Raw genomic sequence first — 13,005 nt, forward strand, 5'->3', positions numbered from 1 at the left:
AATGTGGGACCACATACACATAGTAGTCTTAGTATTTGTACTTTTCATTTGCAATTTTCCAATTTTGGTCATTTTTATTTTATTTTCAAAGATGTGAAAAGTAATAGCTCTGATGTGCGCTCTATACATTTTTTTTTAAATATTTAAAGCATTACCCTTTCATACATTTTTAACCTTGAAGGCTGAAATAACTGATTTTTCAAATAATTTGTTTTTCTGCCATCATTTAATTATTGCAATGATTTAGCTTTGACAGTATAATTGCATTTTCTAAGCTATATATTACAAATAAATAATTATTTTCAGCTCTTTTCAGTTTTTCATGGCATAAATATGTTATGCTTGAATTTAATCTCACTTTTACATATATTTGATTTGATGCTGCCAATGGTGAGGGTGTTAGCACTATATTGACACAATTTGCCAGATTTTTTTTATAAAAATATCGATTACTGCCAAATTAAAATGACTAACGCTTAAAGGTGTGTTCTTTACCACAATTTGTGGTGAAGTGTATTTTTATTTTTTACTTGATTTGTATTAGCTGAATTATCTAATGCTTTTGTCATGGGAAGGTTGATTTTGGCGCAGTACCAGCCCAGAAACTTGTTGCTGGCACATTACACATGGTAAAAAATAAATTTACACATCACATTACACAGTGCTGGAGAAAAGGGAAAAAGGAAAACAAATTGTATCTACTATTGATCTTATTTTAGAGACCATTTGTACAATTTGTTCAAAAGTGGTATATGGTAGAAAAAGTAAGCTTATATTGGAACCATATTTGATGAAATCTTATTAGATCAGACTGAAACAGTTCAGACATTACAAATTTTATGGAGTCCTTTTGTTGTCCTTGAGAATAATTCCACAAATAGATTTTATTTAGAAAAATTCATAAATAACAAATTATATTTTGAATTTTTTTTATCAACCGACTAATTGCTATTTGAAGGTAAAAAATAGTACTAATACTACTTGATAGTAAATCAAGAAAGTCCAGTAATATTTAAAACTGCCATTTATTGTGATTCTATTTTTTTTGTTTTCTTATTATGACTACGAAATTAAGTATAAGACAAAGAAGAAAACTTAATAACTTCATGTTTTTTAATTTTATTTGAGTTCTATCGTCAAAACGGATCGAACATTTATATTAAATACCTATACGATTTGGGGCGAGTTAGCTTGGCACGGAATTGACATGAATTTAGGACGAAACGGCTATTCACTCCCTGATTGGTCCCATGCCAAGTTCAATCAGTGCTATGCGGATTGACCCTTAAGGATCCCCCATACCAGCGCGAATCATTGGCGTTGCGAACTTTTCACAGCAAATAATTCGTCAGCGGTGAAGCAGGGAAGGCGATTCTCTCGTGATTGAAATGTGTGGGTAGTGTTAAAATATTGTATAATATAGGATTAATCATAAAATACTACTTTCGACTTGTCAGTGTTCATTTATCATAAATAAAAATTTATTCTTACTGATGATATAAAAACTTTACATTTTCTTTTAATCCTCACTCTATTTGCCCCCAAATGTATAATTTTCATTGCCCAAGGTACATAATATAAGGCTTTAACAATTTCAATGTTTTTTCTGTTGGCACCATTTCTAGGCTTCGAAACTAGAGTTGTAGTAGCGGTAAAAACGTGTATACACCGTTCCTTGTAAACAACTCTGCTCTGCTGCGACTATAACGGTATGAGGGCTTAGTGTGAACAGTTTGTCGTTGTCGACACGCTGCGGTATCGCGTAGGCGCAGCTGCGGAAATTTAGCGCCGGTGTGGAGTATCCTTTAAAGCTACGATCTGGCTAGTATCTTAAGGCGGGCAATGCTTCCTAACGTAACAACGAACATGTTACGGCCTGTTGCAAAAGGTGACACGGTTCGCTGCGAAAGTATGTGTGGTTTTGGTCGTATCATTCATTCCGTAACGTAACAAAATAAGGTTACGAGACGACAAAGGAACATAAACTCGCAGTATGAACCTGACTGCAATAATGGATTCGTCACTGCAATTGCAGTTAGCAGTAGCGTCATATATTTTTATTTATCATACAATTTTGAAGAATAAGAAACGGAAATCTCCGGAAATCTTTTCTTTACTCCACTCCATGACACAAACACAGAAAAACACACTCTTTCTAGTCACTGCAGAAAACAGACTGACCCCAGGCCATATACAAAAGACTGACGAAACAAAAAATAAGACAAAATCACGTGCAACAGGCAACGTTACGGCCAAAAGGGTAATATGGCCTCAACATGTGGCAGAAAGTACTGTTGCATTCCTTTGATGCGACGACTAAAAACCGACAACTGATGGTTCGTCCCGGATTAGTTACGCGTGTCAAATTTGTTACACGTACCATGCAACAATTTTCCGTCTCCACTAGCTGTAACGTAACATGTTCGGTGTTACGTTACAGGGCATTTGACACAACTGGATACCCACCTTTAATCCTTCGGGAATGGGGGATAGGCCGAAATGTCCCTGTACGTTGGCCAGCACGAAGTCCTGATATGAATCCTCTGGACTTTTTTGTTTAGGGGTGTATGAAACAAGTAATTCTTTTACTCGTTAAACGAGATTTGAATAAATTTCATCAATTTCGAACACACAATTTAAACCGTCAAAACCGCCATCAGCGCTTTCGTACTGCAGCGCGCGGCAACTTCGATATCAGTCGTACAGCTGGCTGCCGCACCAGGGGCGGCTTTAAATTTGTTGAACCTGAACTTGAAACTGAAGGCACCAGCACAGATTATATTTTTTATTTAATTAATTTCTATAATCTATATTCATATACGAGTATATTGATGTTTAATAAAATAAAAAATGTAACTAGAATGTGATCATTCTGAGTTTTCTGTTTTACATTCATCTTGCGAATAAAAAATAATTTATTACGTCAGCGTTTTCAAATATGTGGAATACTGTTAAATCATCAAATAATTTCACGTAGCCCGAACGCAACGGTTTCGTTTGAATCGGCCCGTTTAATTGGCCCTTTATAACGCCGCAATTTTACAAAAGGATAACTGAATATTCCAACGGAATTTCATTATCAGCACTGTGTATTATGAAAAGCGCGGCGAGTGGAGATTTTTATTTTTTTTACTGGATTTTTGCCTCTCTTTCTTCACATTCGCTTAACCATGGAAAATTCCGAATAAGGTCTCCCTAAAGTGTAATATGTTGAATTTTATTTACATACTGCGGTGTCTTTTTTCCTTTTTCTCTTGCAGTGGGTATACAGAACACATTATCACATCAAACATACTGCAGGATTTAAAATTATCAAAGTCGGAACTAGTCATGCAGGAAAAACTCGATGTCTGGAAAAAGTTTTTCCTAAATACAGTTCACAACAAAATCGATTAAAAATTAAAAGTTGTAAAAGTTTACCATTTTGGATTAGATATTAGTAATTATTAAAGATTTTAAGTTCTTCAATGTTGTATTGTGGTTTGATAAAACATATTTCTTCGAAGTTGACCCATTTTCGAGCGTTTCGTAGACAAAAATAGAACTGTCAGATTTTAATATTCATTACTACAAGCCAAAGAGACTAAACAAATCAGTTAGCTAGTTAGTTAAAAAGATGGATTAATACATGTTTAAAATTAAAATGTAACTATATCTATCCCCGCATTTCAGTGGAACTTTTATTTTAAAATTGATTTCCTCATAATTTTTTAATTGTACCCCTCTTTGTACAATTATTGATGTTTATAATACAGGGGTATTTATATAATATTCTATTCCGTTTATCTTTTTTGCCTTTCTAGCTTGACAAAAAATAGATTAAAACTTAAAAAAAAATTTTGTGATTTTAAAGAATGTGTATAAAGAAAAAAATTAATATATTTTAACTCAGAGATATGAACCGATCTTGTGTATTTTTATTGAGACACCCTGTATATTGGTCATATTAAGAGATGCTGAATGAGATTCTGTTTTTTGGAAAAAAATCGCTAATACCAATTAGCCGTTTTGACGTCAAGAAAACGTGTCCTATTTGGCCGTGTATAGCGTTAATAAAAACAGCAGTATCACAATTACAGTTTATTTAACGTATATTCAAAAATTTTTTTTTTAAATCGATCAAAAAATAAAGAAGCTACAGGCTTGTATCACATTTAAGCGCGACACCCTGTATATAAAGAGTGTCTCAAAATTCACGCAATAAGTAATTTTGATAGAAAACATAGGTTTTAAATTAAAAATTAAAAACACAGTATAGCCATAGTACAGTATATTGAATAGCATATCGGGCCTCCATGGTTTTGCTGACACATAAACAATCTTTTGTCGAAATTTTCCGTGACGGTTTTGCATAAATGTGTCTGAATTTCGTTGATATAGGGCTCAATTTCTTCCTTCAAGGTGCGGGTGGTCGTTGGCATAAACCTTAGATTTCAAAAAAAATCCAACGGCGTTATATCACATGATCTGCGCGGCCAATTCTGATCACCAAAACGGGAAATTACACCACCAGTTATGTAGTAATTGAGTTGTTTCTCGGGTTGTATGATATGTGGCACCGTCTTGTTGAAACCTCATGTCGTCTACATCCATATTTTGCAATTTAGGCACAAAAAACTGGATTATGTCACGATAGCGAGCACCATTAACTGTTATTGCCTGACCAGCCGCATTTTCGAAGAATGGTCCGATAACGTGGATGCATTTGTTTCTCAACAATCACTCCTGAATTTTCTGAATGCCAAATGCGATAATTTTCTCGATTGACGAATTGTCAGCTGTCATGCTGTTTTTTTCTGTTAGCAACACTTTACCGCACAAAGGCTCAAAATTCAAATCTTATATAAATTTTGAGACACACGATACAACATGTCAAATATTTGTTTTGATTTGCACAATATTTTTTATTATTTACCGACTCTGTACAAGTAATATTGTCGAGATTGTTATGGAACCAGTACGTGTATATGCTCTTGATGCTGTTAAATTTATTTAATAAATTAATAAAATAATAATAAAGAACAAATATTCCAAGTTTTCCGCCCGATTCCCAAGTTATATGAGTCACATACTTCGAATCTTAAGGCGGTTTTCCACTAAACGGACAAAACAATAATAAAACACAAACTTGTGTCGAATAAAACAGAACTGTAACTTTTCGCAAACTTTTTAAAGACTGGCGTGTTTTGCGACAGTTGTAGTTTTGTTTTTCAGGTCCCGCTCGAAAGCGGTCACATCAAAAGGTTTTGACGTGTTTTGAAACTCAAGTTTGTTTAATGGAAACGGTCGTGTTGTGTTTTCTACTTAAGTGATCAATCCCAATATCTATGTTGGCGTTTTCTTCTTCCCAAAAACAATATTTTAATGAATTACAGCTGTTAAAAATATATATATATGTGTACAGTTAAGGTGTTTACTTGCTAGTATACAAACTAACTAACCAAGTAAACACTTTAACCGTACATATATACACTTACTTTTTTTCCAAGGACTTCAGTATAAACCAGCCATAACTAAGAATAAAAAAATCTTCTCTAAACATGTTGGTTGGTTATTGGAAAAATGTGTTCTGACTTCCTCGCGACAACCAGTGGAAAAGGAACGAAAACAAAAACAAAACTCGAACAAAATGTAGCCCGCTTGATGAAAACAAGAGTTTTGGGTTTGTTTCAGTTTTGTTTTTATTTTTCGTGTTCTAGAAAACACAAACAGGACATAAACTCAACTGTCCGTTTAGTGGAAAACCGCCATTATCAAACAACAAATACTACTTGTGGATTATAAATGAGTTCGTTTATAAGAGAAATTTGGTTAAAAAAACGTCCTTTGCTTAAAAACGCATAAATATGCATTGGTTCCATGAATTTAAGCAAATATACAAGATGTATAGATGTACAGTTGTATTCAGAAAGAATGATCCATTTGTTTTTGAGTTCCCAAGAAAATTTCGTTATCATTTTTTTTTCTACCTATGTAAAAGGCTAAGAAACATAAAATGAGTAGAATCACATACTCCCGTATAGGGCGATGGAAAAATAACTACTATAATTATTGGAAATAGAAAATAATAAGGAATTTTACATAAAATGAAATATTATTTTCTTTTAAAAATGGAGGGTGGGTATTTGTTATTCGATTTATTTTCGCTTTCTTCTTTTCAAAATGAAGCATAGAGAACTCTTAAATACGCACTTTTTAAAATTTATTTTTCATTATCAAAGTTAATTTGTTAATGTTTTTCATCTCTACCTAAACCTAAAAGGAATTTGTACTTTCTTCTTAAATCCAATAATAATCCAGTGAATATTAAATTAGTTACCCAATAATTTTTTTTTGTTTTGTGATTTAATAATATATATTTTTATGCTTTATCTAAAAAAAAAACGAAGTAAATCGGATAACAAACACCTTTTTTGCAGAATAAAAATTTAAAATTAAATTTTATTGCATATATGTATTATTCTTTATTGAAGACAATTTTAATAATTAAAAATATTCTTTAATTGCAATTTGTTGTAAAATTAATATGTCAAATGAGTTCTTTTATTTATCCAGTATATTATGGAGACTTCATTGTTTACGGGAATTCAATTATTCTCTTTTTTACAAAAAAACAGTAAAATAGACTGGCATATCTATAAATGTTACGGAAAATACTATTCGAAAGAAAAATTCTCTTTACTATTAGAAATCCTGTATTGTATAAAAATCATATATGTTTTATAGGGTATTTTGTATTTAGATTTATATTAACGCTGATCGTAACCTGTAAATGCTCCTCATTTAACGGTTTCTCTTTGTTCGTATTGATTAAAGGTTTTATTGAAACAACGAGACAGTGTTAAAATGTGAATATGTATCGACATTTCGTAATTTGTTCCACATTGAATTTGAAAATTGACTGCAATAAATTAATTACTGCCATGTTAATGCAGTTCATTGTTGAGAACGGTGGATTGATTGCACTGTATTCTCCCGATTTATTTATTGTCCATTGCCTCTCTTTCCATGTTAGTGACTTTTTTATGTTTTTGTCCGACAGTCCGAAAAGACTTAACACTGCGACTGCAGTTCAGGTTCTTTAACCACAGGAAAACGCCCCTAATCAAGTGAAGGTACAAGTATCGTGATAGTAGCTTCCTAACCAGACATCCGTTTTGTGTTGCATATAATTTAGTAGCTTATTAACATGCCATAACTGAGAGATATTAGAGAATGTTTCTTATAAATAGTAAATAATGAAAACCTTTAAAACTGAACAGTTCGATGGAATTTAACATAAACGCAGTATAGACTCGAATATCTTCTCGAGTTAAAAATAATATCCTTGATTCACATATTAGTGACATAGTACGCCAAATGTTACAGATCAAATTGTAGTGGGTGTTAAATAATGTATTCCCAGTATACAAATGGATGAAAATTACTTGTTTTATAAATGCAGGTAGTTAGATTGTGGTCAAATGGCTGTTTTCCAATTTTATATTAAAGCAGGATTGCAAAATATTGCAGATAGGGGGGTATAAATTATCGTTCTGTGTCAGATAATAATGCTTGACATATAGTGTATTCTTTTTACTCACCGAAACAGAATGGAATATTACGTATTTTTATTACTTCTAAAAGTAATGGCTTTAAAGCGTAATTTCCTACAGTTGCAAAATGAACTGTACAAGTACCTATTACCTTTTTTTTGTGACTCGCTCAAATATTCTTTTTACGCATCATTTTGTTTAGTAATTTTAATAACACAAACGTAATAGATAAAAGTATAGACTTATAGCTAATATTTGATTAATAATAAGTATAAAACAAAAAAAAATGTGCCGCAGTAGCGTAAAGTTAAAGGATGTTTTATAATTTTGCGCTCTTTCAACATTTGTCAGATACATACAGTCGCTACATTAGCAAAATGACTTCAAATTAAGGCATGTTTTTGAAAAGAAAGCTTCATTTAACCAATTTACACTGTTGAGCACAATAGTACACACCTAATACTTACTTAGAATTTTTGAAAATTTATGAACAATTTTATTTACCGTTCCTTTTGTTTCAATAGTTATCATTCAGGTAATATAAATAAGAAATTTTGCTTAAAACATTGTCATTGTAACCGTATTGGTTTTGCCATATTATTTTTTTAATATTTTTTTCAGTTTTAATGCATTAGCTTTCTTTTTAAACCCATATCATTAAATGTGTTGTCTAAATTTTTAGCTATTATAAGTTTCCTTGAATTTTTTCGCCTTCAGAAATTTATCTGTTTTTGGATTAATTGGAAACTTACATCACAGTGTGTATTGAAAAAATTTAGTTACGCGTTCCCTAAAAGTTCTTTTATATTTATTGAATGAAACCAGTACTTCCGCATCGTCGAATAAATTATGGGAAAACTGATTATTTTGGCACATATTTTAATAATTTTGTCAGGGCGAGAGAAAATAAAAGAAAATAATTATTTACATTTTCAAAAAAAAAATTGAGATTATTGAATATAGATACTAGGAAATGAGTAGTATCATAACTAAAATATTTTGTTGAAACACTTTAATAAGAAATTACAGTTGACAGGGAATAAACCTGAAACTTTATATTCTTAAAAGCGTTATTTCCGCGAATGTCGGTGGAATAATTTCTGCATTTACTTTTACCATCTTTAGTGTGGGAGGAATACCCAATTAATTAAAAGAAAGTTACTGAAAATGCCACAAATAAATAAATTATAGACAGTATCATGCTTAGTGTCTAGAAAATTATTATTTTTATTATTAATAAGTTCAGTTCATAATTGTTTTTTTCCTTACTCAAATCAAAAATGTATTTGCTGAAGCTCCTTCCTTTTAATTTTATTATCAACTAAAATGATTGCGAATGAACTGATTACACAGGACTACAAAAAAAATGAGTGGAGGGTTACTTGAACCAGACCAAGTGGATTATATGTTTTTTGGGTCGCTAAAACTATGAAACCCAACAATATCAACTCTTAAACCATATAACCCGATACTTTCATAACTCAGTAACTTTGAGATCGATACCCTATAACTGTAGAACCCATAACCTGAAAATCTATAACCCCAAAACTCATAAATCTCAAATCCCAATAAACTGCAAACACAAAATGGGCATAAAACAAAAAAACTTACACGCAAAACTGAAACCTCAATATCGGAGAGAGTTTTAACTTTATAATTCTATACATCCATCATTTCATAACCATAAACCCCACAAACCCCATAACTCTGAAGTCCCATAACCCTGAAGTCCCATGACCCTGAAGTTCCATAACCCTATAACCCCAACAGCCTATAACCCCAGTGATCCAAAACCGCATAACCCTATATTATATTGTGACATGCAATTTTCTTATGTTACACTTCAGTGTTATGGAGTTTATGGATTATGAGGTTATGAAGTGATGGAGGTGTAGAATTATGAAGTTAAAACTCTCCGAAGTTGAGGTTGGAGTTTAGCTTGTAAGTTCTTTTTGCTCATTTTATGTTTGCAGTTTATTGCGATTTGATATTTATGAGTTTTTATGAGGTTATAGATTTTCAGGTTATGGGATTTAGAGTTATAGATTATCGATCTCAAGGTTGTTGAGTTATGAAAGTATAGGGTTATATGGTTTAAGGGTTGATATTGTTGGGTTTCATAGTTTCAAGCAGTTTTTTGAGGATAGAAAAAAACGCTGACGTGATGGGGCAAAACAGGTTTCGGATTCGGTTTCAGCGACCCAAAAAATATATAATCCACTTGGTCTGGTACAAGGAATCCTCAACTCATTTTTTTTTGTGGTCCTGTGAATTGGTATTGGAACAGAATTAGTTAAAGTAATATAATTATTTAAAATTTCTCATTTTGGCTTTAGACTTTGCGAGAACTCGGTAGTAAGATATTACGTGTGTGTTTAACAAATTAAACGAATTATCTATCATTAGGGTTGGTTTGTATCCATCTGGAACCATGTTTTTTATTCTATAAAATTAAGTTAAACATATCTTCGTTGTTTCCATTTAACTCAAAATTCTAAAATATTAAAATATTGTCAATTTTTTTATTTTTGAACGGTTATGATGTATAACCTTTCTATGATAACAATTTATATCCTAGTAAATGTGGATATATATTCTCTTTAACGTAAAAGGTCAAAATATTTAATTTATATCTTTTTGATAATGGATTTCGGTTCATCATTTATTTGGATAACAACGAATGCCTAGTTAATTATTTACTTGTGTTTACAATGTAACTACACATTAAAATATTCAGTGGTTTTAAATCGACTATAAACATATTTACGGAATTTAGTTTTGCATTCATATTAATTATGTGGCAAATATAATAAACTATTCATTGCCGGTGGTATTATTGATGTAGATAAAACTTAATTTTGTTGTTGTTGCCAACTGTCGAAATATTTGGCAGCAAGCAAGCGAATTGAGGAAATTTATTATTTAAATAATAATTACGCTCTCCATATTTTTTTATTTTTTTCCTATTTTTAAACAAATTCTACACTTACTGGGTTTATCGTATTTTTTTGTATTAGGTGATATTCGTAGGTAGGTATATTATATGTTACTAACAATGAAACTGTTGTTACATACTTGCGACATATTTCATATTTTAATTATTTATGTACATTTGTAAACTAATAAAACCCACAGTTTTTTATTATATACACAAAGAATTTTGTTTTTCCGACCAAAAAGTGTACCGTACTACACAAAGTCTACACGTTTTTATTTCATGTTTGTCATTGTTACAACAGAGGTGGAAATGCGTATAATTTGTTATGACTTTGCCTGAAAAATGAATGATTTCACACTAACTGGAATGAACTTAGTACCTATTAATAATGAATGAAAATATGTACTGTTTAAATTTACTAACAGCAGAATTGTTTTGTATTTAATTTTATTAAATAATTCTTGTTTTCAGCATGTCAGTACATTAATTTACTAAGTTGCCATTTTTGAACAATAGTATTTTTCTGATTGAAAAATGTTTATATAATGTCACTAAATGTGAGCAAATAGATTTACTTTTGTAGGTTGTTGTTATTGTTTTAAATTAATCCAGTAAAACTACGCCTAAATTATTTTCCATTCAATATAAAAATTATTATATTAAGCAGTTGCAAGTACTCTTTCATACTAAACATCTAGGTGTAAATCTAGACGTAGATAAAATTTAGTATAGACGTATAAATATCCTCACTCGTAACAAAGAAAATAAATTGTACCTCTCATGTTGAAATCATTGAATACTTCTTGGGTATGAAATTGTCTTTTAACATATAAGTATTTAAAAATTTGGTATCAGAGAGTCCAAAGTAATGTAGAAATAGAAGTGCCGATGATAAAAATGTGTAATTATAAATATTTCAAATGTTATTTTTAAAATTTTCATTGTGCTTAAGTAAAATCATTCCTAATTACAAGTGGTAACATTTTTTTTATTATCATTTTTTTGGAGTCCTCTCGAACCCTTGGGGTTGAATCTCGAACTCGAAGTTCTATTTTCGCAGCCGCATCATTGCTGTCTGTGCCTAATTGCGACCTTTTTCACCGAAAAAACTGAAATATCTCCATCCCTGCGGTGCCTAATTGCACAACTTTTGTCACAAACATTGTTCAGGAATGGCAGCTTTGAACATGGGCGTCCGCAAACGTTTTCGAGGATGATGAAAACTGTATCTAGCATAGGATAATTATTGTTAAATTATATATTTTATTAATTTTTATTTTAGTTTTGTTCAAATTCAAAAATTGTTCTTTTCGTGAATTTTATGTTTTACATTTTGTTGATTATTTAATATGATGACAATTTTTAATATTTCTTCAGCAATAATTTTTTTTTTTGCATTCAACAAGATTTGCGGGCGTCCGTGTATTGGATATTTTCCATCTCTTCTCTGGGTGCTCCATAAACCACATCCTATTTTAAATGTCCTCTGTTCACAGAACGACGGCTGTCTCGGTTGGGTGCGACCAGCTCATAAAATCTGTAGTCGTGATTACGTATGTACCATTAAACTACCAACCAGTTGTCCTCTCTATTTATCTTGCAATGTGGCTTTGGTGGGCAGCAGCTGTCTTACGCTTCAACTGAGTTTTTGAGACGAACGTTGCACCTAATGCTTCTGAATTTTACAATAAAGGCGTTTGCGGTTTTAATGTATAAGCGCCTAAGCTTTTTTGGGTTTTTATTGAGTAGCAACATGTGTTGTACTAACTGCATGATCGCTTTTGTCTATTGGAGTGGATATACACCTAATAAATAACCTGTGTTTAATTGTAACAATTAAATGTCATAATTTTGTAGTTGTATTAAAATATAATTTCTATGACAAAATTAGCTCCTTTTTTGACTCGTATAGCTGTGTTCGCATTAATGAGACGTAGAGACTTTTCATATTTTTAAATATTTCAAATATTCCTCGTTCGTTATAAAGAGCAACAAATTGAATAACGGTTTGCATTCTTTTTACCAAATTTATTAAAAAACCATGGAGATTTTATGCTCTTTAAAACAAAAATGGTAGTTGACATATCTCAAAAAATTTAAGATTATACTAGTAGCGGCAGGTGGATCTAGAAATAGGGAGGTGAATTTTATACGGTTTACATCTCTCCAATAATGTATACAGGGTGGTCCGAATTTTATGCAGGAAACTTCGAGGGTGGATAGATCTCTTTAAAATAATATGTGTTTGCCTTATAAACAGGTCTGGAACGGCCCCGTTTTAGAGATACGGGGTGTTGAGGTTTAAAAAAAAATTTTTGTTTATATCGTACACTACCTCAAAGGTGGAGTACAAAGGAGTGTAAATAATTGCACTTACTTTTAAACATAAACGAATATTATCGTGTCTGCCTCAAGGGGATTGTATTGGTATGAATAACTTGAGAACGGCGAATCTTAGGGAAAAAATTAAAGTCACCTCTTTTACGTATTTTATGCATTAAAATATAAATCAGTTACAATGACATGTAAAAA

General features: G+C 31.4%; 1 protein-coding gene across 7 annotated transcripts in view; it reads left to right on the forward strand.

The window, feature by feature from the left end:
* LOC108914331 (tropomodulin) overlaps nt 1–12,060 on the forward strand; it is a 145,943-nt gene extending 133,883 nt beyond the window's left edge. For 4 of the 7 annotated variants that reach the window (XM_018720118.2, XM_018720116.1, XM_018720121.2 and 1 more), the window contains exon 9: nt 7,043–7,115. Coding sequence is in view for 2 of the 7 variants with exons in the window: in XM_018720119.1 (XP_018575635.1) it covers nt 7,043–7,113 (71 nt within the window). In the remaining 5 variants the exon portion in view is untranslated. Of the gene's footprint in view, nt 1–7,042; nt 7,116–11,969 lie in introns of those variants that run through there. The other 3 variants (XM_018720119.1, XM_018720120.2, XM_018720117.2) reach the window with 3 other exon arrangements.
* The last annotated feature ends 945 nt before the right edge of the window (nt 12,061–13,005 follow it).

Source organism: Anoplophora glabripennis, unplaced genomic scaffold (assembly GCF_000390285.2).
Source record: "Anoplophora glabripennis isolate ALB-LARVAE unplaced genomic scaffold, Agla_2.0 scaffold792, whole genome shotgun sequence".
Classification (NCBI taxonomy): domain Eukaryota; kingdom Metazoa; phylum Arthropoda; class Insecta; order Coleoptera; family Cerambycidae; genus Anoplophora; species Anoplophora glabripennis.